This window comes from Mustela nigripes, chromosome 4 (genome assembly GCF_022355385.1).
Source record: "Mustela nigripes isolate SB6536 chromosome 4, MUSNIG.SB6536, whole genome shotgun sequence".
Lineage (NCBI taxonomy): Eukaryota > Metazoa > Chordata > Mammalia > Carnivora > Mustelidae > Mustela > Mustela nigripes.
This window is the reverse complement of record NC_081560.1, coordinates 50,685,224-50,708,123: the sequence shown is the minus strand read 5'-3', so window position 1 is coordinate 50,708,123 and position 22,900 is coordinate 50,685,224. Positions and strand designations below refer to the sequence as shown.

General features: G+C 37.1%; 2 protein-coding genes and 1 pseudogene across 7 annotated transcripts in view; 2 read left to right on the top strand and 1 right to left on the bottom strand.

Moving 5' to 3' along the window:
- The window catches only part of PALS2 (protein associated with LIN7 2, MAGUK p55 family member), a 109,429-nt gene extending 98,694 nt beyond the window's left edge, over positions 1 to 10,735 (top strand). For all 5 annotated transcript variants that reach the window (XM_059395682.1, XM_059395678.1, XM_059395679.1 and 2 more), the window contains 3 exons: positions 1,829 to 2,031; positions 3,103 to 3,231; positions 9,498 to 10,735. In XM_059395682.1, the coding sequence (XP_059251665.1) occupies positions 1,829 to 2,031; positions 3,103 to 3,231; positions 9,498 to 9,674 (509 nt within the window). In that variant the 3' untranslated portion in view covers positions 9,675 to 10,735. The remainder of the gene's footprint in view (positions 1 to 1,828; positions 2,032 to 3,102; positions 3,232 to 9,497) is intronic.
- Positions 8,709 to 9,108, top strand: LOC132015012 (small ribosomal subunit protein uS8-like; annotated as a pseudogene).
- A 7,626-nt stretch (positions 10,736 to 18,361) lies between the features above and the next one.
- Positions 18,362 to 22,900, bottom strand: part of GSDME (gasdermin E) — a 72,503-nt gene continuing 67,964 nt past the window's right edge. For both annotated transcript variants that reach the window (XM_059395676.1, XM_059395677.1), the window contains 2 exons: positions 21,953 to 22,026; positions 18,362 to 19,231 (listed from right to left, as the gene is read on the bottom strand). In XM_059395676.1, coding sequence (XP_059251659.1) covers positions 19,001 to 19,231; positions 21,953 to 22,026 — 305 coding nt within the window. In that variant the 3' untranslated portion in view covers positions 18,362 to 19,000. The remainder of the gene's footprint in view (positions 19,232 to 21,952; positions 22,027 to 22,900) is intronic.

The following is a 22,900-nucleotide window of genomic DNA, read 5'->3' as shown; positions in this document are numbered from 1 at the left end:
TCAGGTCATGATCTCTGGTTGTGGGATCAAGCCTTGCATGGAACACTGCCCTCAGCACTGCTTAAGTCTGCTTAAGATTCTCTCTCTCCTCTGCCCCTCCCCCTGTTCATATTCATGCTTGCTCTCCCTCTCTCTAAATAGATCAATAAAATCTTCTAAATTTTTTTGCTTGTAATCTAAAAACATTTGCCAAGAATTAAGATTCCCTCAACATGGAGTTAATATTTGTGCTTTATACATATTTTTTCAAGCAGCACATTCCCATATATGGTTTCACTATAGACCTTCACCAAAAAACTGTACTCTTTCAAAATTATATTCACAGATATTGAGCCAAGTCCTAGTATGCATTTATTTGGGAAGTTTAAAATTGCCTTAGACATTTTATCATACCACCTTTGCTGAATAATTCCTGAAACCTTGGATACTACACATTTTTTAATATGAAAAGGCATCATAGCATCTTGCAGGTCTTTGAGTTACTTTATAAATGCTCTCCACAGTTGTCTGGGATGATCACCCTAAAGACTGAGCCACAGAACAATAGGAGAAGAAAGGGAGTCCTATTGTGCCTAATGATCTCATTTATGAACTAGACCCTTATTATTGAGCTTGAATTTCAAGTTCATTCTGTTCTTATAAAAATTTTCTTGATGTGCTATACTTATTATACAGTCAAAATAGTGTCAACTCTTGATCTGGATTACTTCTTAATTGCATATGCCTAATGATTTCATCAGATATTCTGCATGTCTAAGTATTTGATCAGATATAAAGATCTAGCCAAAATCAGATTAAGGCTAGACTGTAGAATAACAGACACACATACAAATTACTTTCCTTCTTCCAAGCTAGTGTTAACAAATTGGAAGGGAGTATCTAACTGCATCTTTGCAACAGTATGAAAGAGAATTTCCATTTCTATGCTAGCCTAAGTTGCAAAGGAACTGTATATCTCGGAAGTACTCAGAACTCTGTCAGACAAAAACAATCTTCTAAATTTTGACTTGCTCTGTTTACTGTTATTCTCTCCGAAAAAAAAAACTTTAGAGTAGAGGAAGTTAATAGACCATAGTAGCATCAAGTGTGGCTAGATCCACCACCAAGCTGCAGAACAGAATAGTTAACATTTCAGAGTATCAGTAAGCAGGAGGCCAGAAGAAGGTGTGGTGTTAGGGTGAGGAGAAGGATAGATAATTGGTGGGTAAAACTGTGCTTCAGAAGATTGATAATACCAACTAAAAATAGAATTTGCTCACTTGTTGTGTGCTCTATTAGGAAGTGTTCAAGTGTATATACCTTAAGGGGGATGCGGTGGCAACTGGAAAAGATACTCACTTACAATATACCTCACACTTAGTAGGACTCATCATAATTAAGAATTTAAATTTAGGACACTGTCTATGAAAATATATTTGCTGTATGTAAATGTAAATATAATATAAAACTGACTTTATAAAGCATATTTTTTAAGATATAAATTGTGTATTGGGGACTACCTCTTAAAATATTCCTATAGGTCAGGAGTCAGCAAACTTTTTAATTCAAGGGCCACAGAATAAATATTAGGCTTTGTGGGCCATCTGGTCTGTGGCACAACTACTACACTATGGTAACATGAATGAAACCAGGGATGATAAAACAAATGTGCCATTGCTGTGGTCTAATAGTACTTAGTTTTTCAAAGTAAGAAGTAATCTAGATTTGGCCATAGGTCATAATTTGCCAACCCCAAACTAAATGGAAAAATCTTAAGCTACCCTGTGCATTTTAGTCTCATTTTTAATACCCTGTGTTCTCTTTGTATAAATTCTCAACATTATTTTAGTTACTTCACGAAAACCAAGGGAAGATGAAAAAGATGGTCAGGCATATAAATTTGTGTCACGGTCTGAGATGGAAGCAGATATCAAAGCTGGAAAATATCTGGAACATGGGGAATATGAAGGAAATCTCTATGGAACCAAAATTGATTCTATTCTTGAAGTTGTCCAAACTGGACGAACTTGTATTTTGGATGTCAACCCACAAGTAAGCTGCACGAATTCCAAAGCTGTTTTTAAAATTTTAATCCTGTGTATTTTTGTTTGGTTTTATTTTCAGATTGTGAGGGTATCTCCTTCTATTACCTGTTTATGTGTCTGCAGCTAGTTAAATAAATCTCTGATCATTAATGAACCGGCAGAGGTTTGGATAGCAATACAACTTCATAGAAGTTTAGTATTTACTTACTTGCTCAAGTAACATATAAATGCATGTGTTAGGAAATTTCAACAAGATGCAACATAATAAAGTCTCACCCCTTCTCAACAGACACGCACACACACACACCATTCTCTTCTTCCCATTTCTTCTCTCTCGGTCACCCCTTCTCATCCCTCCACACTCAATCCAACTTAACTTCCCTACTCAGAGATAACTATTAATAGTTTGATATATATTTTTGTCATTTGAGTATGCCTTAAATACAGATATATACCTATATAGTTTTTATTAGATTTTTTATGTGTTTTCTATTTTTCTTTTTTACATAAATAGGAAAATTCTATATAGATTCTTTAGCTTTTTTCCCATTAAACAGGATCTCTTGAAGATCTTTTCATGTCAGTTTTGTAGAGCTTTTTAGTTCTTTGTAACTGCTACATAGTGTTTCACAGTACAAATGTAGATTAATTTATATAACCATTCTCAATAAACTTTTAGATTATTTCTGCTCTTTCAATATTAACAGAATTGTACAAATAACATAGAAAGCATTTACATCATTCTTGATAATTTTTGGATCATTAAGTTTAATACTTTGTTCAAGAGGATTAAAGGGTAGTATGACTGAGGTCAGAACATGGTTAATGGATCACGGTTTTAGAAACATTCTGTATAGAACCAAAAGGATAGAAGGTGGCAGGTATTAATGGATCACGGTTTTAGAAACATTCTGTATAGAACCAAAAGGATAGAAGGTGGCAAGTATTAAATTACATCCTTCATCCTTAGTGAGAGGGCAGATAGATTTTGAATAGTTAGCATTTATTATAAATTAAAGGGTAACATAATTTAAATTCATTTCCATATAAATTGGTTTGTAATTTTTCTTCTACACAGGCCCTGAAAGTGCTGAGGACATCCGAGTTCATGCCCTATGTTGTATTTATTGCTGCTCCAGAACTAGAGACATTACGTGCCATGCACAAGGCAGTGGTGGATGCTGGTATCACTACTAAGCTTTTGACGGTGAGCAGTTCTTTTCAAGCTAACAATATTATTTCACTCCTAAGATTTTTTCTTTTTTCTTTTGGGCATGTTTAATTCTAATCATATTTATGAAATAAATATACCATATGATACATGGCAGAATAAAAATCCATTCATGAGATGTAGCTAGGATTTGGAACACATGGCTTTTACTTAAAAATCATTGTTCACCTTATTTTAAAGCATGAGTTTAGGGATGCCTGGGTGGCTCAGTTGGTTAAGCATCTGCCTTTGGCTCAGGTCATATTCTTAGGGTCCTGAAATCAAGCACTGTATCGGGGTCTCTGCTCAGCAGGGAGTGCTCTCCCTCTCCCGCTCTCTCTCTTGAATAAATAAATAAAAATCTTAAACACACACATACAAGTTTATGCCCCCTATACAAATGAAAGGGAGCAATATTAAAATATGCATATTAATCCACCTCTGATTTTACCAGTGAGGAAATTGGGCTCCAAGACCAATAACAGGTATATTCATCATAAGGTTTACTACTGGTAGATAGTTCTTTTAGTTTCTGTTATATTTTCTCTTGTTCTGCCTTTCTCTTTTCATATTATTAGAAATTCAGAATACATACAAAAGAAGAAAAAAATGAGCTCCCATATCCCCATCACCTATGTGCAATACTGTGTGGCCATTTCTATTTCCCTTAGCCCTCTCTCACTTCCTCCCTAACATGAAGCAAATCTTTGATATGTCAACCATAAATACTTCACTATCTATCTCTAAAAGATAAAGACTTTTAAAACCTCATAGTGTTAATCCTCTTTCTTCTTTTTCAGTTTTCTCTGTGTCTCTACTTAACTTTTTGAATATCTGAAACATAGCTGTAATAGGTGCTCTCATGTCATCACATACTAATTCTGACATTTGTGTTCTGAATCAGTTTTGGCTTGAATGACTTCTCTCCACACTGGCCATATTTTCTGCTTCTCTTCCTAGTAATGTTTTTTTTGGATGCCAGACATTGTGAGCTTCGTTCTAGGATGTACTTGTTTAGAAACAGTTTGTTCCTTTCAGGTATTGCTTTTAAACATGTGTTAGGTAAGACCAGAACAATTCTTAATCTGGGGGCAATTATTCTCCACTCCTGAGGCAAGACCATTTGAGGACTCTTCCAAATGGCCTGTGCATCGAGGTTTTCTGTTCTTCCTGGTGAGAAGAGGTCCTGTTCCTGACTCCAGCTGAACACTTCTCACTTTTTTCTGGTGGTTCTTTCGTGGTCTCAGGTACATGTACACTGCCCTGATTGGTATACAGCTATATGCTGGAAGAGGGGACCATTTGCTAGTCTCTGAAGTTCTCTCTCCATGCTGCTTTCTGTTCAGGAATTCTGTCCCGTGAACTCTTGCCACCTTGGTCTCTCTGGGCTCTCAGCTCTGTCCCAACTCGGAATGTTGTATAGGCTCCTTCTGGGCTCTACCTTGTATATTGTGGCCTAGAAGGTCTTTCAAGACAATAAGCTGTGGTTAATAAGTAGGGCTCACTTCATTTGTCTCTGAGATAAATTGGCTTATGTTTTTGCCTCGTGCATAAAGTCTTGAAAGCTGTTGTTCCATACATTTTCTGTTTTCATTGTCAGGTAGGAGGGTTAGTCCGGTATCTGTTAGTACATCTTAGCTGGAAGCAGACATCCCTTTACTTGTTCTAATCTGTAAATTCTCCCCACCTCTCCTCTCTTGGAACCTTCTAATTTAGTTGTTCAAAAAAATGGGTTAGGGTACCTGGGTGGCTCAGTTGGTTAAGCATTCAATTCTTGATTTGGGCTTAGTTCATGATCTCGGGTTTGTGAGATCAAGCTTTTGCTGTAATCGAAATAAACAAAACAAAAAAGTTGGGTCAGTTATCCTATAGAGTGCTTCAAAGTCTAGATCTTGCCAATTTTGTCCCCATGGTGTCATTTCCCTCTATTCCCTATGAACTGATAGAAGCTTGAACAGGTATAGGTTTACTTATTTTCCCCCAAAATAATAACTGATACATGTTGCCTTGTTACATTATGAGGCATATGAAAGGCTCTCTTTTCGTGAGACGATTAATGAGAGGGTTCAGATGTTGTGAGCCTGATCTGTAAAGTTCTCTAGTAGCTTTTTACCTAATGATTTTGGCAAGTTTTATTCATCTTTGCCTGGATCACATATTTCTTAGGGATTATAAAATGATAACAAAAAGTTTGTCATTCTTTCTGAATTTATAAACTAGAGTTCTAAGAAATAACTTTTCTTTATCAACTAGTTGATTACTCTGAAGTAGAGTTCATATAGGAAGGTCAGAGTATATGCTGATACTTCGATGGGTCAGTTTTCAGAATAATGGGTTTGTTCTGAGAGCCCCTAAAAGCAACAGGTGATCAAATAAGGTTCATTTTCTTTGTTTTTTAGTTTCATTATGAGCACCTGATGTGAGTTTTTGACGTGGTTACTCTATTATGGTTATTCTTATTGATGCTCAAATTGTCCCATTTTGACCAGTAGGAGCTTATGCAAGTTGGCCCTTGAGAACTTTTAGTCTCAGCTTCCTTACTATCTGGTATGACAGATGATCCAGGCTCCTCTTGGACATTTTCTGTTCTAGGCCGGGTATGAGCTGTTTCTTCAAGAAGCTCTGGTTCCTTTTAGAGTAAATGGTATTTTAGGACCATAATACTTAGGGGTGCTTGTTGTCACAAGATTGATCCTTGTTTCTAGCTCTCAGGTAGAGTTAGGATATGTTTTTCTTTTTTTTTTTTTTTTAAAGATTTTATTTATTTATTTGACAGAGATCACACGTAGGCAGAGAAGCAGGCAGAGGGAAAGGAGGAAGCAGGCTCCCTGCTGAGCAGAGACGCCCCCCACCCCATGCAGGGCTCAATCCCAGGAGCCTGGGATCATGACCTGAGCCGAAGGCAGAGGCTTTAACCCACTGAGCCACCCAGGCGCCCCCAGGATATGTTTTTCTATTGTATTTCTGAAGGAAACCATTTCATGAATTCATACTGCTATTTCCCATTCAAATTCAAAATTACAGGGTTTTTAGTTAACCTCTATTACCTTATTTCCATTCTAAGTACTGAGTATCCCAGTTCTCAAAAACACTGGGAATGTGAGACTTAAAATATGATGTAATTGTTCATTTGCTTTATCCCACAGTACACACACAACAGTCTGAGAATAAATACACCAACACTACCAGGTGTGATTACCATGAACTAGTTTTTTGGTGGGTTGTTTTGTTTTGGTTTGGTTTTGGTTTTTTGTCCTTAAGGTTTATCTCACTATGTATATGCAGTCAAATTGCTGTGTTTTAAAGTCTCTTGGACTACTTCATCTCTGATGATTTAGTTACAACTCTTTTTGGTGTTTAAATTGGCTTATGTTTAGCTTGTGGGAATATTCAGCTTGTCTTCTGAGTGTTTTTTAACACAACCACACTAATCTTTGATGACTCTTTTCTTCCTAGCTAGATAAGCTGTTTCTGGTTTTCTTATACATTTCTTAGCCCAGACCTGGAGCCAGCCATCCAAAAAACATGGTTCCTTTTAGTGGAAAATGGTATTTAGAGGCAATGTAGGTGCTGAAGTTGTGTGCTCAACTTAGTTGCTCATTGTTTCCAGGCTTTTTGGTGGCCAGATATAGGAAATACATTTTTCTTTTTTAGGAAGCACACATCAGGGGCACCTGGGTGGCTCAGTGGTTTAAAGCTTCTGCCTTCGGCTTGGGTCATGATCCCAGGGTCCAGGGATCGAGCCCAACATTGGGCTCTCTGCTCAGCGGGGAGCTTGCTTCGTCCTCTCTCTCTGCCTGCCTCTCTGCCTACTTGTGATCTCTGTCAAATAAATAAACAAAATTTAAAAAAAAAAAAAAAGAAAGAAAGAAAGTACACATCATTTGTTCAGTTTGATAATTCTAATTTAAACTTTCCATTATTTTACTAAACTTCTTTGACTCTATGTTTGTATTTTTTTTCTTATGCTGAAAATCTTGGTTCTTGATGACATTAAAATAATTTCTTACTTCACCCACTCTATATAACTTCTGAGTAACAGTATCAACACTGATATCAACAGTATGATTTTTGAAAACTCTTAAGTTTCAGGCTTTTAAAAAATTGTTCCTAAGATATATACCACTGGGTATTATTTTAAAGTCAGTGAAATAATTCCTTTCTGTGTGGTTAAACCATTAACTTGAAACACAGGTCTGTTTCATTTTTCTTTTGATTTTTAAGTATTGTTCTTTTTTTATTTGAATTTAATTTTGTATAATTCTATACATTTCATAGTTCTAAAGTAAATCTTAACAGGAAAATCTAGCTTTTCTCTGTCTGCTCCATTCCCACCTACATAGGTCGTCATTTTCAAAAAAAAAATTTTTTTTTAAAGATTTACTTATTTATTTGACAGACACAGATCACAAGTAGGCAGACAGGCAGACAGAGAGAGAGGAGGAAGCAGGCTCCCCACCGAGCAGAGAGCCCGATGGCGGGACTCGATCCCAAGACCCTGAGATCATGACCCGAGCTGAAGGCAGCGGCTTAACCCACTGAGCCACCCAGGTGCCCCTCTTTCTACATTTTGATTTATTCAACCATTCATTTACTCACCACTTTTCACATTCAGCCCATCAGCCAATCTTGATGACTTTATCACCAAAATATATTTCCGGTCTGCCGTCATATCCATCTCCTATTTCTCCATCACAAGCCAGCGATGTGTTTCTGTTGCATGTGAGTTCTCCACAACCTAGTTTGTACTTATCTCAAGGTATCACCACTGGCCTCAGTCCCTCTATCCCTCTGGTCTTTCAGTATCTTAAAACCTATCAGGGTCATTTCCCTCCCAGATTTTGCATTGCTGTTTTCTCTGCCTGGAATATTCTTTCCCACACTATAGTTCTCGGTTTAAATGTCATTTACTCAGTAATCACTCTATCTAAAATAGAATTCTCAAAATTCTTTGTTCTGATTGGTTTCTTTTATAGTACACACTACATCTTGGAAGTTTTTGTGTTTATTTGCCCTTCGTCTGTCTCCTCCTCTGGAGGGTAGGAACCCACTCTGTCTGTCTTATTCATTGTTATATCCACAGATGATGAAACATAGTAGACAATTTAATAGCAATCAATAAATATTTGATGAATATGTAGAAGTAGTGTGAAATTTCAAAACAGTTGCAATTTAATGAAAAGCTTTACTTGCTCACGCAGAACCTATTACTTGTTTCCTTACAAAATGACTAGAAATATACAAAATATAAACAGTGCCAGTTAAAGAAAGAAAGAAATATGTGTGTATGTGTTGGTGGGGATAGGGAGCATGTAGTTAGTCTTCAAAATACATTTCTAATATTCTCTTTCCTGGAGATAGGCAGCAAATTTGGCTTTGAGCTTAATAGGCACTGCAAAATGGTTTCCATGATCTCAGAGCCCATAAGATAAAAGTCTTTTGAGCTCTTTCCGCAGTCTTTCTGTGTCGTCCTAATGGTGCACGTGAATGTCTTGGCAGATGCTCTCAAGAGCATTAACTTAACTCCTGAAAGGAGAGGCAAACGCTAGGTTCTTATTAGGCTAAGCTCCAAAGTCATTAACCAGTTTCTAACAGTGATGATGAAGCGTGGTTACATTGGCATATTTGAAATCATTGATGATCACAGAGCTGGGAAAATTGCTGTGAACCTCACAAGCAGGTTAAACAAATGTGTTTGAATCGGTGTTTGAGCAGATTAGATGTACAACTCAAAGATTACAAAAATAGCAGAATAATCTGCTCCTTTCCCCCCAGTTTGGTTTCATTGTCCTGACCGCCTCAGCTGGCATCCTGGACCATGAAGAAGGAAGACAAAAACACACAGAAGGGAAAATCCTGGGATTCTTTTTCTAGGGGTGTATCACATACATGCTAAGTTTAAAAAAAAATCATTTGAAAAGGATGATATAGTTGGGATGGAAACCTGCAATAATTCTTTTATAATCTTAAATTTCACCCTGAGATCATTGTCAGCAGTTATTTAATTAGGAATCTTATCCTAAGATCAATGAAACAGAAGATACAGAATACTTACAAAGCAAACATTGCACTGCTGGAAGGACTGGGATATGAACAGGTGGTAATGTCTGTTTTAACACTGTAGAGATTAGATTTTGAGCATTAATATCAGAATCACCATAAAAGTCCCAGTGTGCTTATTTCTTAAGTTCACTTTGAATCGGTATTTGAGCAAGTATATACACATTATGATAGAAACATTTCCTTTTAACACTCTTTGACAGGACTCTGACTTAAAGAAAACAGTGGACGAAAGTGCACGGATTCAAAGAGCATACAACCACTATTTTGATTTGATCATCGTAAACGACAATCTAGACAAAGCCTTTGAGAAACTACAAACTGCCATAGAGAAGCTGAGAATGGAGCCACAGTGGGTCCCAATCAGCTGGGTTTACTGATGATTCAATAATGGAAATAAAACTTTTTAAAAACGACTGCAACAAATAAGCCTTCTACCGAGAAAATACATGCACAGATAGAAGATATCTGCCAAGTTCAGGCATTTTTATTGTGTAGATTGTAATACCAGTACACTATTTGAATTTTTATATAAAATGTGGTTGGGAAGGTGTACTAATATATAATTTATCTTAATTTTTCTAACTTTTTATGGGTAATCTTTCTATTCATACCACATAAAGAAATGCGTTGAAGCATTTTATATGTTTTGATTTAGTACCCTTGCCTTTTCATCAAAGGAATTTTCAAATCCTTCATTCTCGCATTGGTCTCCCATTTTCACTGTGATAATGAATACTTGAAATAGTTTTGTAAAGCTGTCCTTTATTTAGTTCAGTATTTAACTAGTGAAAGGTCACTCTTTATTAGGAGAAAATAGTAATTATTGGCCTTCTTTCCTAATAAAAGTTGAAGCAGAACTATAATGTCTATACCTTCCAAGTCTGACATTAGAAGTCTGCTCAACAATACATGGTTTCATTATTTCAAAGATATATGGCTATCCATTCTAATTTAAGCAGGTATATTGTTTTTTTTTCCCCCTTCATTTCCATCTTGAGGGAAAAAGTGAAGAGCAATACTTTGCACTCTCATTTGTTGCCATTACAGGCTGATGCTAAGTGAATGTGTACACAGCAAGCAAGGCCTTGTAGGCTAAGAGAGTGCCTTATCCTGTAACACATAACGCAGCAAAATGATGCATAAAGTTGATTTATTTTCACATGTAGAAAATATCGACATTGACTGACGAAAATGAACCTACTGTAGCTTCAACAGTGTTTTATTAGGATATGGTCAGCAAATGTATCATGCCTTTGCAAATTTCTGTGATACTTCAAGTTTGCAAGTGGGGGATTTTGTGAAGAATCAGTGTGCTTTTTGAAGTGTGATGTGATTGTTAGAATATTTGTTAAATCTGTCGTGTTGAGAACCAGATCCATTGAACAACTTATGAGATCTGGAAATAACTGTCAGCTGTCTTATCTATATATAACATATACATTATATAATATGTACATTGTATGTATTATATAATATAAAATAAGGTTTTATACAGTTTTTTACATTTCTGTTAGGAAATGCACTTTTTTGTTTAGGAAATGCACTTTTTTGTTTAGTAATTAGGAAAACAGTTCTCTTTTAGATGCATTAACATTCAGATTTTTAAAATTCATTTCAGTTAATAGGATTCTTTAGGATTCTTGGATGGTATAAATTCTTCCTCAAACATATTGAGATGTAGCTCATCATTAAACTAAGTTAGCTGTGTTTTATATTGCTGCCAGCTTTTCACAAGGACAGTATTCACACCTACAGGGTTAGGTGCTTGTGGTCATCTTTGTCCATGGTAGGCATCTGGCTCCTGGCTATTGAATTTGTTTTCTCCTCAACAAAGCCGTGACAGAACACCAGCCAGGAGGGCTTAGAAGGGGGAGAAAGTACATGGCAATAAGCAGTTATGCACACATTGCTTTAAATCATCTTCACAATGAAACAGAACAGCCAAGTTGCTGTATTGTTAAGATTGGAAATGTATAGGTATTTTTTTTATTCTAGTGTTACATATCCAGAACACAGATCATGTTCTTAGTCCTGGGATAGGGAATTAGTGGTAAAATGGATCACACCCTTTTAATAACTTTGGTAACTTTTAAACCACATATATTTACTTCAAATTCTCAGCTTCTCAAAGCAACCTGAATCAAAGCACAGTGTTGAGGTAATGTCTTATGATTTAGTGTTTCAACACTGAAAATTTTAAGAGAAATTTTGTTTCCAAGTTCTCAGGAAATGTTTTGTCTTCTGTGCTGTGCCTTCATGCTGTTGCACGGAGCCTCTTTGAGCAGCTTTGGTATCATTGTAGCAGCACAAGAAGTTTACCCACAAAATATTTCAACTATCGTGACATGATGGAGATGATTTTTACATCATATATATTTTTAGCTTTATCATATGATTTAAAATGCATATTATTTAGAAAATAGTCTATACTTAAAAGGATTATTTCTGTTATGAATGGTATTCATGACTAGTTAATATACTCTAGACCCCTTATAACTAGTGGAATATATGTGATGCACTACAACTAGTTTTACTTTTATTCCAGCCACGTCTTGATTATGCAGTCTTAATTTCTGTTTGATATTTGGATATTATCAAATATCTAATACATCAGGACTTTTACTTTTCCCAATTCTTAGCTATACAATTGCTGAACATAGCTTTCTAAAATAGAAATCCTATTATAAACACAGTATGACTACAGCAATAGTAGCCTGAGCCCTAGATTCTAGAATCTAGCAAATTTACTTATAATAGCTTATGAGGACAAGTTTTCTTGAAAAGAGCAAATTGGTTATTAACATAAACTTAGGAAAGAATGCAAATTAGCAATAAAATACAATAGTGTAGCATTATAGATTATGGCCAGATACTAACTGCTTTGGCCATACATCCCAATGACAATAAAAGATGATATTTGCTTTAAAAATTCATTAGATTGGTATTTATTGCTGGGCAGAACAATAAGTGTCATAATCTGGTGATTGGAGTTGATTTTCAAGATAGATAGCCATGGAGTTAGGTACGATTATTTTGAACTGATAAATGTTAACTGTAAAAGTTTTGAAAATTGGTCAAAATAGTGGTCTACTTAATATTGTACTTTTATGACTTCTGAAACAACACTCCATTTTCCAGAAATCACAGGCTAGGGAGCCAATAATTTTGTAGTAATGAATCTTTATACTAAATATGGAAAAAGAAATCCTGAACTTTTATGTACATATATAGGTCATTTTTTTAAATGCCTGAGTCACCATATATATATATTATATATACAGCCATATGTATAATATGTAAAATTTTCCCAAAGTACATGAATAATAAAACTAAATAGGTTCACCCATGTAATTATAGCTAGTCTTCTTAAATGTTTACTCCCAAATTCTTAGACAGTCTGAAACTTTTTTCACGTTGTTTTATAAGGCTCCAGTTTTGAGGCAGATACTAATCTTTCTGAAAAATACAAAATTTAGCTCAGAAAATTATAACAATTTCTTTAAGCAAAAAGGACAGAGTTCTAGATGGCAATGTCGTGGGAAATACTTAATTAAACTTTCAAGTGAATTTGTGATATGGTTCAGGCTTAGAGATTCTGGTAACTGTCCTCCTGTTGTTCCAGTGGATTTGCTGTGACAATTCATGTAATAACATCTGTAATGTATTTTAAGTTCTTGAGCAAGATTCAGTATTTTAAATAATGGGATTATTGTATATAGTGCAAGTGAATATTCACAGACTTCTAAGAACAGTCAACTAATAATCAGCAGCATCATTTTTTGAGTATACACTGTATATCTGAAGAAGATAACAATTCTGTAATTCCTTAAGGTAAGATTATTTTTAAATTACATTTTTGTTAGCTTCAAATTTTATTCATTTTCTAAATATGTCCCTTAATTCATTATGTTACTTTTTGTGTTCCTGGAATAATTTAGTGCACAGAATCAAAAATGAATTTTAATACCCTAAAAAGTGAAGGAATGCTATCTCATTTCTAAGGTAAGAATTTTGAAGCCTGGTTGGTACCACTTCTGCAGTACATTGCACTACTTTCTTTTTTTTTTTTTAAAGATTTTATTTATCCATTGGACAGACAGTAGTAGTAGACACAAGTAGGCAGAGAGGCATGCAGAGAGAGAAGAAGGGAAGCAGGCTCCTCGCCGAGCAGAGAGCAGAGAGCCCGACGTGGGGCTCCATCCCAGGACCCTGGGATCACGACCTGAGCCAAAGGCAGAGACTTTAACCCACTGAGCCACCCAGGCGCCCCTGCACTACTTTCTTTAAAACAATCTCTTTTATTAAAAATAGAGATGGCGTGCTTCTACTAGCTGAGATCCTAATTCTGACTGTGCGACCTTTGATAAAATTTATATTTTCCTTTACTTTTAATATTCCATCAGTTAAATGAGGCTAGCTTAATATTTGTCTTCACCTTAAATTACAAGAAGTAATTTGTAACTTTGATGTGATAAATGCTAGGCTGGAAAATCCTTATTAGGCTACTTAATCTATTTATTACATGTATTCACTTATATTGATGTTTTTTATCTTTTAGTTTATTTAAAATGTATCTCTTTCAGAGGTAGCATAATGAATGGTACATACTATTCCAGAATCCTACCTCCAGTTTTAAAACAGCTCCAAGGAGGGTCTGTTCTGCTCTCTTGTGGCCTTGGTCAGGAGGTCCTTTTGAGTTTAGAATTCCACTCTCAGTCCAAACCTTTAACAAATTCTTGTTACTCACAAATCAAATAAAATATAAGCAATTCAGTATTCTGACATCCAAGACATTCTGATCTTTGGCCTTTAAAGTTGCCCTACCTTAATTCTTATGCCTGAAATTTATCATTGCAGCCTTATTGTTTAACCCATAGTATTAAGTTTAAAAGGCATCTGTTTCTTTGTAGGGAGAATTATTGTTACCTCCAATTAGTGGACCTTGAATTAAACATGAAGACATCTTAGTTGCTTTCTCTTTCTAATGGCTTCATGGCTATTGGCTGATAATGCAGTGCTATGATAAATCTGACTTGCTTCCACACACCAAAGTTAACCAGAAGTGACAGTTCATTCCCTTTTTTCCCCCCTACCAGTTTTTACTAATTACTAGCACAAACCAAATGAACACGTCTACAATGAGCATAAATGCCACTTCCTATTTGGGAAAGTAAATGAATTAGTGCTTGTAAACCTGCCTGAGTCCCACGGAATAGTACTGTTGTTGCCACAAAGCAGAAGCCAAAAGGTCTTATTTTAAAAGTTGGAACTAGATGTCTTTGTTGCACTTCAGCAACAGCAGGGGGTAGAAACATACAAATATGACAGGCCATACCTGAAATTAGTTTTTCCTCATATCAGTCAAGGTGGCCAAGCAGCTTAGAGGAAGTGGAAAAAAAGCAGAGCATTCAAAACTCCTCAGCTATAAATTACCACCTTTTAAGCAGAAGTCATCACCAGTTAAAATACGTGGTCTTCATCTTATTCTGAAAAAAGAGAGGCAATAGTATAGCAACACTGCTTTGAAGACAAAGCTTGTTCTGGTAAATATGGTCCAAATGAGGAATGCCTTCACCTTTTCAGGTAGAACCAGATTTGAGGAATTGCTCGTCTCCACTATAATTTAAGTGTAAGATCAATATTCCTTTTGGCTATGTGTTCTTTTAAAAGAACTGCCGAGTCCTCTTTCTTTGGTAACATTGATTTTTAAAGAAGTGGGATCTTGGGTTTTGCTGGGGAAGAATGAACACTTAGGGTTCGGCAGCAAGTATAGTTTTCTGCATGTTGAGTTATTTTAGAGCCCATGGTGAGGATTTGATGTGAAAACCTTGCTTTGGGGATTTTTTTTTTCCATTTCAGTTTGGTATATCTTTATTTTGAAACAAATGCATGCTCTTTTTAACCTCTAATCTTTGAAATAATTGTAGAACTTTTCTTTTTTAATGGAGGGCAAAATGCTTGTTAGCAATCTAAAAATAAAAGCTGAACAAGCTGCTAAAGTTAACTTCCTGATGAAAAAGTTTAAAAATAAAATTTGCTATTGCTTTCCAAGTAATTGTATTACTAGTTCCTGTATAAAAGAAACATTACTGCTGCCCTTGTATAAATAAAATTTTCTTGCAGTACAATTATTGATTTTTCAGAAACTGTCCCTATAAATTTCTCTTTTCACATATTTCCTATGTTGTCCAAAACAAAAATTATTGAAATGTTCAACATGTGAGATTGTAAATTCCAAGTAAATATTCCAAGTAAAATATTTTTGTACATATAAAAATAAATATTTAATATTGCAAAAATATAGTGTTTCATTTATAGGTAGAACTGAGGTTTAGAGATGATAAATACAGAGGATATCAGATTAGCTTTTGTAATTTCTTTTTAAATGCTAGTAATCTTTGCAAAAAGCGTGTAATAACATGTAGTTTTTCCCACCAAAATAAATATATAAATTTTTCACCTGCTTCTCTTCTTTAACAAGGAAGCCCTAACTGTTGTTTCCTCTATCCCAGCCCAAGCCATTTGGTGGCTTTCAAAGGTGACATGCTCAAGGAAAAAATGGCAGAGACAGGGAAGATTAAAATACAGGATCAAGAAAAGGCATCTATGCTTAGATGACATGAGATGCTAGGACAAGTTAGCCAAGCAGGAAAAGCCCTGGTGGGAGATACAGCACCCGCTGTGGCACAGCTCAGTCCTGAGGCCTGCAGTAGAAAAGGGAGGCCACCCACCAGGCTGGCCAAGAGATGGAGGCATGACTGTGGGTGAGTGCGGGAAGCCGATGTCCAGAAAAGGTATTCTTGCAACTCTTTCTCAAGCTAAGTTTCTGGGATTCCATGCCCAGTACTTCAGAAATTGCTAGTCTAGTGTACTTCTCATGTCTCCCAAAGAATCAGTTTTAGATTATTCGCTTTCATCTTGTACTGTCCATTTTCTCTCACTACAGTAAAAAACTGCCACAAACTTTGTAGCTTTTTTTTAAATTTAAGGATTTTATTTATTTGTGAGAGAGAGAGAGAGAAAAAAAAGCACAAGCAGGGGAGGCAGCAGGCAGAGAGAGAAGCAGGCTCACCACTGAGCAGGGAGCTGAATACAGACATTCAATCCCAGGACCCTGGGATCATGACCTGAGGCAAAGGCAGATGCTTAACCAACTGAGCCACCCAGGTGTCCCAACTTCACAGCTTTAAATACAAACTCAGATCTGCAGGTTGAAAATGCAACGCAGGTCCCACCTAACTGAAATTGAGACCTTTCCCAGGGCCTGCTCTGGCTCTCAATGCTGGAGAGAGAACCTTCTTTCAGGCTCTTGCACGTTGGCGGCAGATTGCAGTTCCATGCTACTGTAGAACTGAGGTCCCCCCTTTCTTACTGACTGTCACATGTCTCTTGTTCTTGAAATGACCTCTCTCTGTCTCAGAGTCAGCAACAGCACTAAATCTTTCCTGTGCCTCATCTTTCCTACATTTTCTTTGGCCAGGTCTCTGACTCTTCTGCCCTCTAAGGACCCACCCAGATAATCCAGGATAATCTCTGTCTCAGGATCTGTCACCTGTAGAACATCTGTAAAGTCCCTTCTTGGTACATAAGGTAACATGTTCACATGTTCACAATTCCAGGTTCTAGGGATTATTAGATCATGGACACCTGAGGGACCCTAACAGAAGTGCTTCTTGCCTCTTCCTGCATCCACTTGGCAAAAGACGAGTGGTCATGGAAACATTTGAGTGAAGGTGGCTTTCCACTTCTGTTGTTCTGGAAAATACTCTGTTTTCTAGGTATCTGGTCTACCAGAATTTGCTTACAAATGTAAATGTACATTTACAATTAATTGTATGTGGTGATAAGGATACTAGTTCATTGTATGTAGTGATGAAGATACTAGTTACTTAGAAGAGCCTTTTGGAAGCCCACTCGAGCATGCCCAGCACTACTTTGCCCACCATGTCACAGTGCGGTCTGCTAAGGCGTGGCAGTAACTGGGAGGCTGGGGAGACCTGTAGCAGCATATGGCTACATCCTTTTTAATTGCAAATTTTTAAAAAAGATTTTATTTATTTGTTAGAGAAAGACACAGTGAGAGAGGGAACACAAGCAGGGGGAGTGGCAGAGGGAGAAGCAGGCTTCCTGCTGAGTAGGGAGCCTGATGAGGGGCTCGATCCCAAGACCCTGGGATCATGACCTGAGCAGAGGGCACCCTTAATTCCAAATTTTTAAGACACAGTCCAACAGGGTAACTAGCTGATAGTTGTAGAAATGGCCAAATGCCTTAGTTGTTTATTTGATGTAACTCAAACTTTTTGGCATGTGCTGGGATGGCCTTTTTTCTTTCTGCCTGAAGCTGATCTTTTAGTTTCTGTTGCTTTTGGATTTTTTTGGTTTGGCTTGGCTTTGGTTGGTTGCTTTTTTAAGAGGTTAATATATACAAAATTATATCAGGAATAGAAGGGTAACACCCCAGCCTCTTGTCCCAACTTCTAAATCCTCTCCTCAAAGGAATCACAGTCCAGTTTCTTTTAGACTCTTAAAGGAGCTTCCCACTGCCTTGTGATACATGTGTAGCTATATGTTTACACAAGTAGGTTCTTAGAAAATCTGCCATCAATTTTTTTGTTTATAAAACTTATTTCAGAAAGACAAAAAGGCATGTATAGTGCCACTGTTGTAGCACAACTATTCACTTTGGCAGATTCCTTTCCAGTTAGTTATAAGGTGCTTTTTCTGTTGTTGCCACACAGTGTACAACTCTCCTTTTTTTTCATGTATTGGAAGTATTTCCATAAGATTTAGTCTTATTTTTGAGGTGATGAAAGGGTTATTTTGTTTCATTTCTTCCATGTTAATGCTCATTAAAATCTGAAGAGCAGAAAAGAGAAATAGACGATGTTGAGGTTAAAAAAAAATGTGCTGAGTAACACATTTATCTTTCAACAACTGCTACTTCTATCCTCCCTGCTCCTAAGGTAAGACTAATTCTAAGAGGAAGTCTTAGCTACTTTTTGCTAAGGAAAAGTGGTTTCAGGTCCCCAGTAGTTGGTGGCAATGGAATCAGAGGCACTAGAGAAACACTCCAAGTTATTTATAGAAGAATTTCAAACAGAATGTAAAATATACACAGTTCCCTTTGATACAGTATATAGTATTTTATAAATTAAAAATCGAGAATGCATGAGAAATCAGCATTGTTCTAGACATAGCATACAAAAAAAAATGCAATACAAAAAAAAAAAAAAAATGCATACAAAAATGTCTATAGCTAGACCCCTAAGGAAGGGGGTCCTGCTACTAGAATAGTGTAATTTTGTTTAGCAGAGTATATGTACTATAATGGCATTTACAGTTCATTTGTCAATCAACACATCTATAACACAGACTCTTCTATTAATTGTCTTCCTATAGCATTCACGACTTAAAATTAATTTTTGGATCAAAGTGTCATATTCAGCTGTTTTTGTATAGCAGAAAGAAATAAATGGACCCATTTTTTCTGTGAAAAAAATCTGTACACTGGCTTAGAATTCTCAACCATCCTCTAGCTCTTCAGATGCTAGAATCTAATTTAGACACAGGGTCACCAGCATAGGCCTTTTATGAAAAACTGTTTATAGAGTACCTAATGGCTAAACTCAGTAGTATCTTAACAATGCTGGAAAATACCCAGCCTTGGCTGATAATACATATTTGTAATTCACATATGATGCTATTAATGTGCTCTGCTTAAAGCACAGAGTCCATTTAGGCTTATATAAAGAATTAGTGGGAAAATGTTAGGGTCCTTCTGGGTGACAACTTTAACAGATGACTGCAGTCTCTCCAGGTTCATGTCAGCTGAGGCAAACAAACGCTGCACAATCATAAACCTTTCCATATCCTTCAGAGGAGCCAAGTCTGGGTTTTCAAGATCAGATATTCCATCATCAGAGAGAGCACGGAGCTGAAATGACACATTTAAGCAAATTCACTTAAAAATGTTACAGACAATCCACATAGCTAAATAATAATGTACTTCTAGATGATTATGGGGAAAAATTAAATTGTTATTGTTCTTTAAATTCCCCAAGTGGTGCAGAAAAACCCTTAAGATGTAACAAGAGCTATTTCTCCCAGTCCAGGACCTTACATCTGATTTTTCCAATTTGCCTGGAGTTCTGACTGAATCTCCATTCTGAATTTTACCTTCTCGATCCCTTAACTTCAGGAGATGAGAAACTTCAGAATGTAACTTTCCCATAGAAACAGTATGTATGGTTTGATTTTTCTTTTTATTTCTTAAATAGTTGCTTGATCTCCTCAAAAGGGTAGGTACCACTGTTTAGTAATGCTTCCTGCCTAAAGAACCTTTGCCCTTGCTATTCCTACCTGGGACACTCCCTCTAGAGTTCCATGTAAACCCTTTTTCTCATCTCTCATTGTCTTCTGCAGTGCCTCTTCAGAAAGGTCTTTCCTACTCTCCCTTCTACCCCCATATCCCAGCCACTATTACCCTACTGTATTTCTGAAACTGTCCTCTTGACAGTAACTGTTTATTCTGTTTTCTAAAACCTAAGCTTTTTAGGAGCCCAGGGCCCTCAATGTGTTGAATGAATGTTAGCTCTTCAGAGAGGCCACTTCAGATGCTACACTAATTGCAAGTTTTCAGAACATTTGAAATTTTGTGACACTTTTTTTTTTTTCAGTTGTACTCTCTACATTAATCTCATCTGGTTTTGAATGCCTGGTAAAAATCAAATTGGCTAATCTTTATAGGTTTACTTATTTTTTTTTAATTGTCAGTAATTATAAAGTATGTATGAATTTCAACTGAATCTGAAGGGAATCCAAAAGATTTCCAAAAATGTCCAAAGCAATGCTAACCTTACTAAAAGCTTGCCCTGAAGGGCAGCAGTCACTTGACTATAAAAATACTTAACCTTATGGGTCTACACCATGTAGATTTACCAACTACCACTCACACAGTGTTACCACAGGCTTTCTACCAGCCTTTGGCCAAGATCAGAAACTCTCAGTTTTGCTTTAGAAAGTGGATTAGGCCTGCTATCTGGTAGAAGAATCACATCCCAGTAATTAAAGAATGAGCTCCACTAGCACAGGCGGCCCACAGCAGACTGTGTGTCTGCAGTCTGGGCAGCATCCAGGTTCCTTCTCTGAACAGCTGCCAGCCCCACGTGCCCACAGGCACTTATAGTCACGCAAAGGGTGGTGGGGCAAAATTAACAGCCTCCACTGATGATTCTACCTGATGCTATTCTATAAGTTTTTCTGAAAGGCTCTCGAAGTTACTCTGGCCACCAGACAAGAGAACATAGGGATGCAGGTACATTTGACACCCAAATTCCTTCAGGAGGCAGGAGCCTATCTAGGGCAGATTATGTGAAGATGCCCAGGAAATTGTTTAAAGGAAAATGTTTTCTTTGTCTATGTTAAGCAGCCCTGGAAAAGCAAACGACTCTATGGGTGGGTTGTTTTGTGTCAGTGTAGAATACCAGTTATCCTGGAACTCCAAAGGTGTCCTCCTGGCTACTCTAGGACCAACAAAGAAGAACTTGGAAGGAACACGAAGATCAAATCTAATGCTGACTGCAAGGAAGATGACAAGTGTGAGTTCGTTGGGAAAGGGAATTAGCTAATGTGTTCTTGCGATATTTTGGTAATTTTGTAAATCTTACTAAGGGTAATCTGGGAAATGCTAAGCACTCACCTACTGTCATCCTAATGACCACACACAGGTAATGGTACTTATTGTCTCTATATCCCAACTATACCACCAGACTTGACCCACAGCTGGCTCCAGAACATACATGCTGGCATGTTTCCAAGTAGTTCAGTTTTAGTGGTCAAAGAAAGTATAAGAACCCAGCATTCCTCTGGTGGGTAGAAACAACTTTCATTTGTGAATAGGTTCCAAACTGCTCCTTATTCAGAGGTCTTTGCTCTACACAGAAATACCTAAGGCACTAGTATTAGTGGTATTAGTGGATGGGTAACAAATTTCAAGATCCTGGCCAGGCATTTAATCTTGATGCCTGCTTCCTAGATCTGGGAGCAGAGCTCTGAGCTTTGCTCTTTTGAGCCTACAGAGCAAATTGGTCTGGGCTATTGGTAATTAACCCAGCCAGGTGTGCTCAGCTACCCTGCCCCAGGCTGAACAACATCTGCCCATCTGGACGCCTCATGGCTCCTTCTATTAATGACCCCGTTTGTAATTTAAAAAGGAAAAGCTTAATCTTGACTTGCTAGGGTTATGGTCATCATCACCTAACTCTTGCTCTTGCCATGAAATTTCTTTAGAACATAGAGCTGAATCAAATCAGTCTAGCCCTAGCACTGCCATTGCAACTAACAGGGTGTCAGGCCCCTTCCCTGCAAAGTTGCAACCAAACCTTAGCCAAAATTCGGTCTCCAAACAGTGGGAAAAGCTTGAGATTTAGAATCTAATGAGAGAGCTCTGCAAGCAAGATCTTTGTACAAATGCTTTTCTCTCAGCCTCAGTCTTCCTATAGGGTAGGATGTCTGGTGTGATGTGGATGGTATATAAAAAAAAGTCAGGTTAGTAATAACACTTGGTTTAACCCATTTTGAGGGGCTACTGTAGATGAAAAATCCTAAAGGTGTTTTATCAGTTGTTAGTGCCCATCCCCACTGAAAGGTTCCTTACCAAGTGACACAGCGAAGGAATAATCTGGAGTTTACAGCAAGCACCCAGCAGAGCTGCTGCATTATCTGGCATTTCTGCAGGAGACAAGAATCAGTCAGTGTCCAAAAAAACAAAACCAAAAAATCCATGGGAACAGATCAGCCCCTGAATTGTATCTAATTTATACTTTAGTGCTTTCCCAACAGAGGACATGCTCAGTAATCACTGAATAATGAATGAATGGTGCTAAACAGGCAGCAAAAGCCTTTTAGAAAATAGATGTTGGAATAAAGTAACGAGCTCTGTGTTCTCTAGAGGATAGTCCTTGACATTTCAGTTTGCCAATCAAGAACTGTACAGACTCTAGAAAAAGGAAATCATATTGTAAAGTAGAACCTATCTTTTCACAAAGGAAAGAAGGAAGCCCCTGTCCCTCCCAAAGTCAAAGCAAAGGCTTTGAAGGCCAAGAAAGCAGTGCTGAAATACATCTTTTTTTTTTTTTTTTAAGATTTTATTTATTCATTTGAGAGGGGGAGAGAGAGGGAGAAGCAGACTCCCTGCTAAGCAGGAAGCCTGACATAGGACTTGAACCCAGACACCTGACTGAGCCACTCAGGCAACTCCACATGTCATCTACTTTTTGACAGCCCAAATATCTTCAAAAGAGTGCACCCCAGGAGAAACGAGCTTTACCACTATGCCATCATCAAGTTCCCCTGATTACCAAGTCAGCCATGAAAAAAACAGAAGACAACATACTTATGTTCACTGTGGATATCAAGGCCAACAAGCACCCAATCAAGCAGGCTGTGAAGCTCTTTGACGTTGACATGACTAAGGGCAAAACCCTGATCAGACCCCAGGGAAAGAAGGTGGCATATGTTCAACTGGCTCCTGACTATGAAGCTTTGGATGTTGCCAACAAAACTGGGATCATCTAAACTGAATCTAGCTGAATTAAAAAAAAAA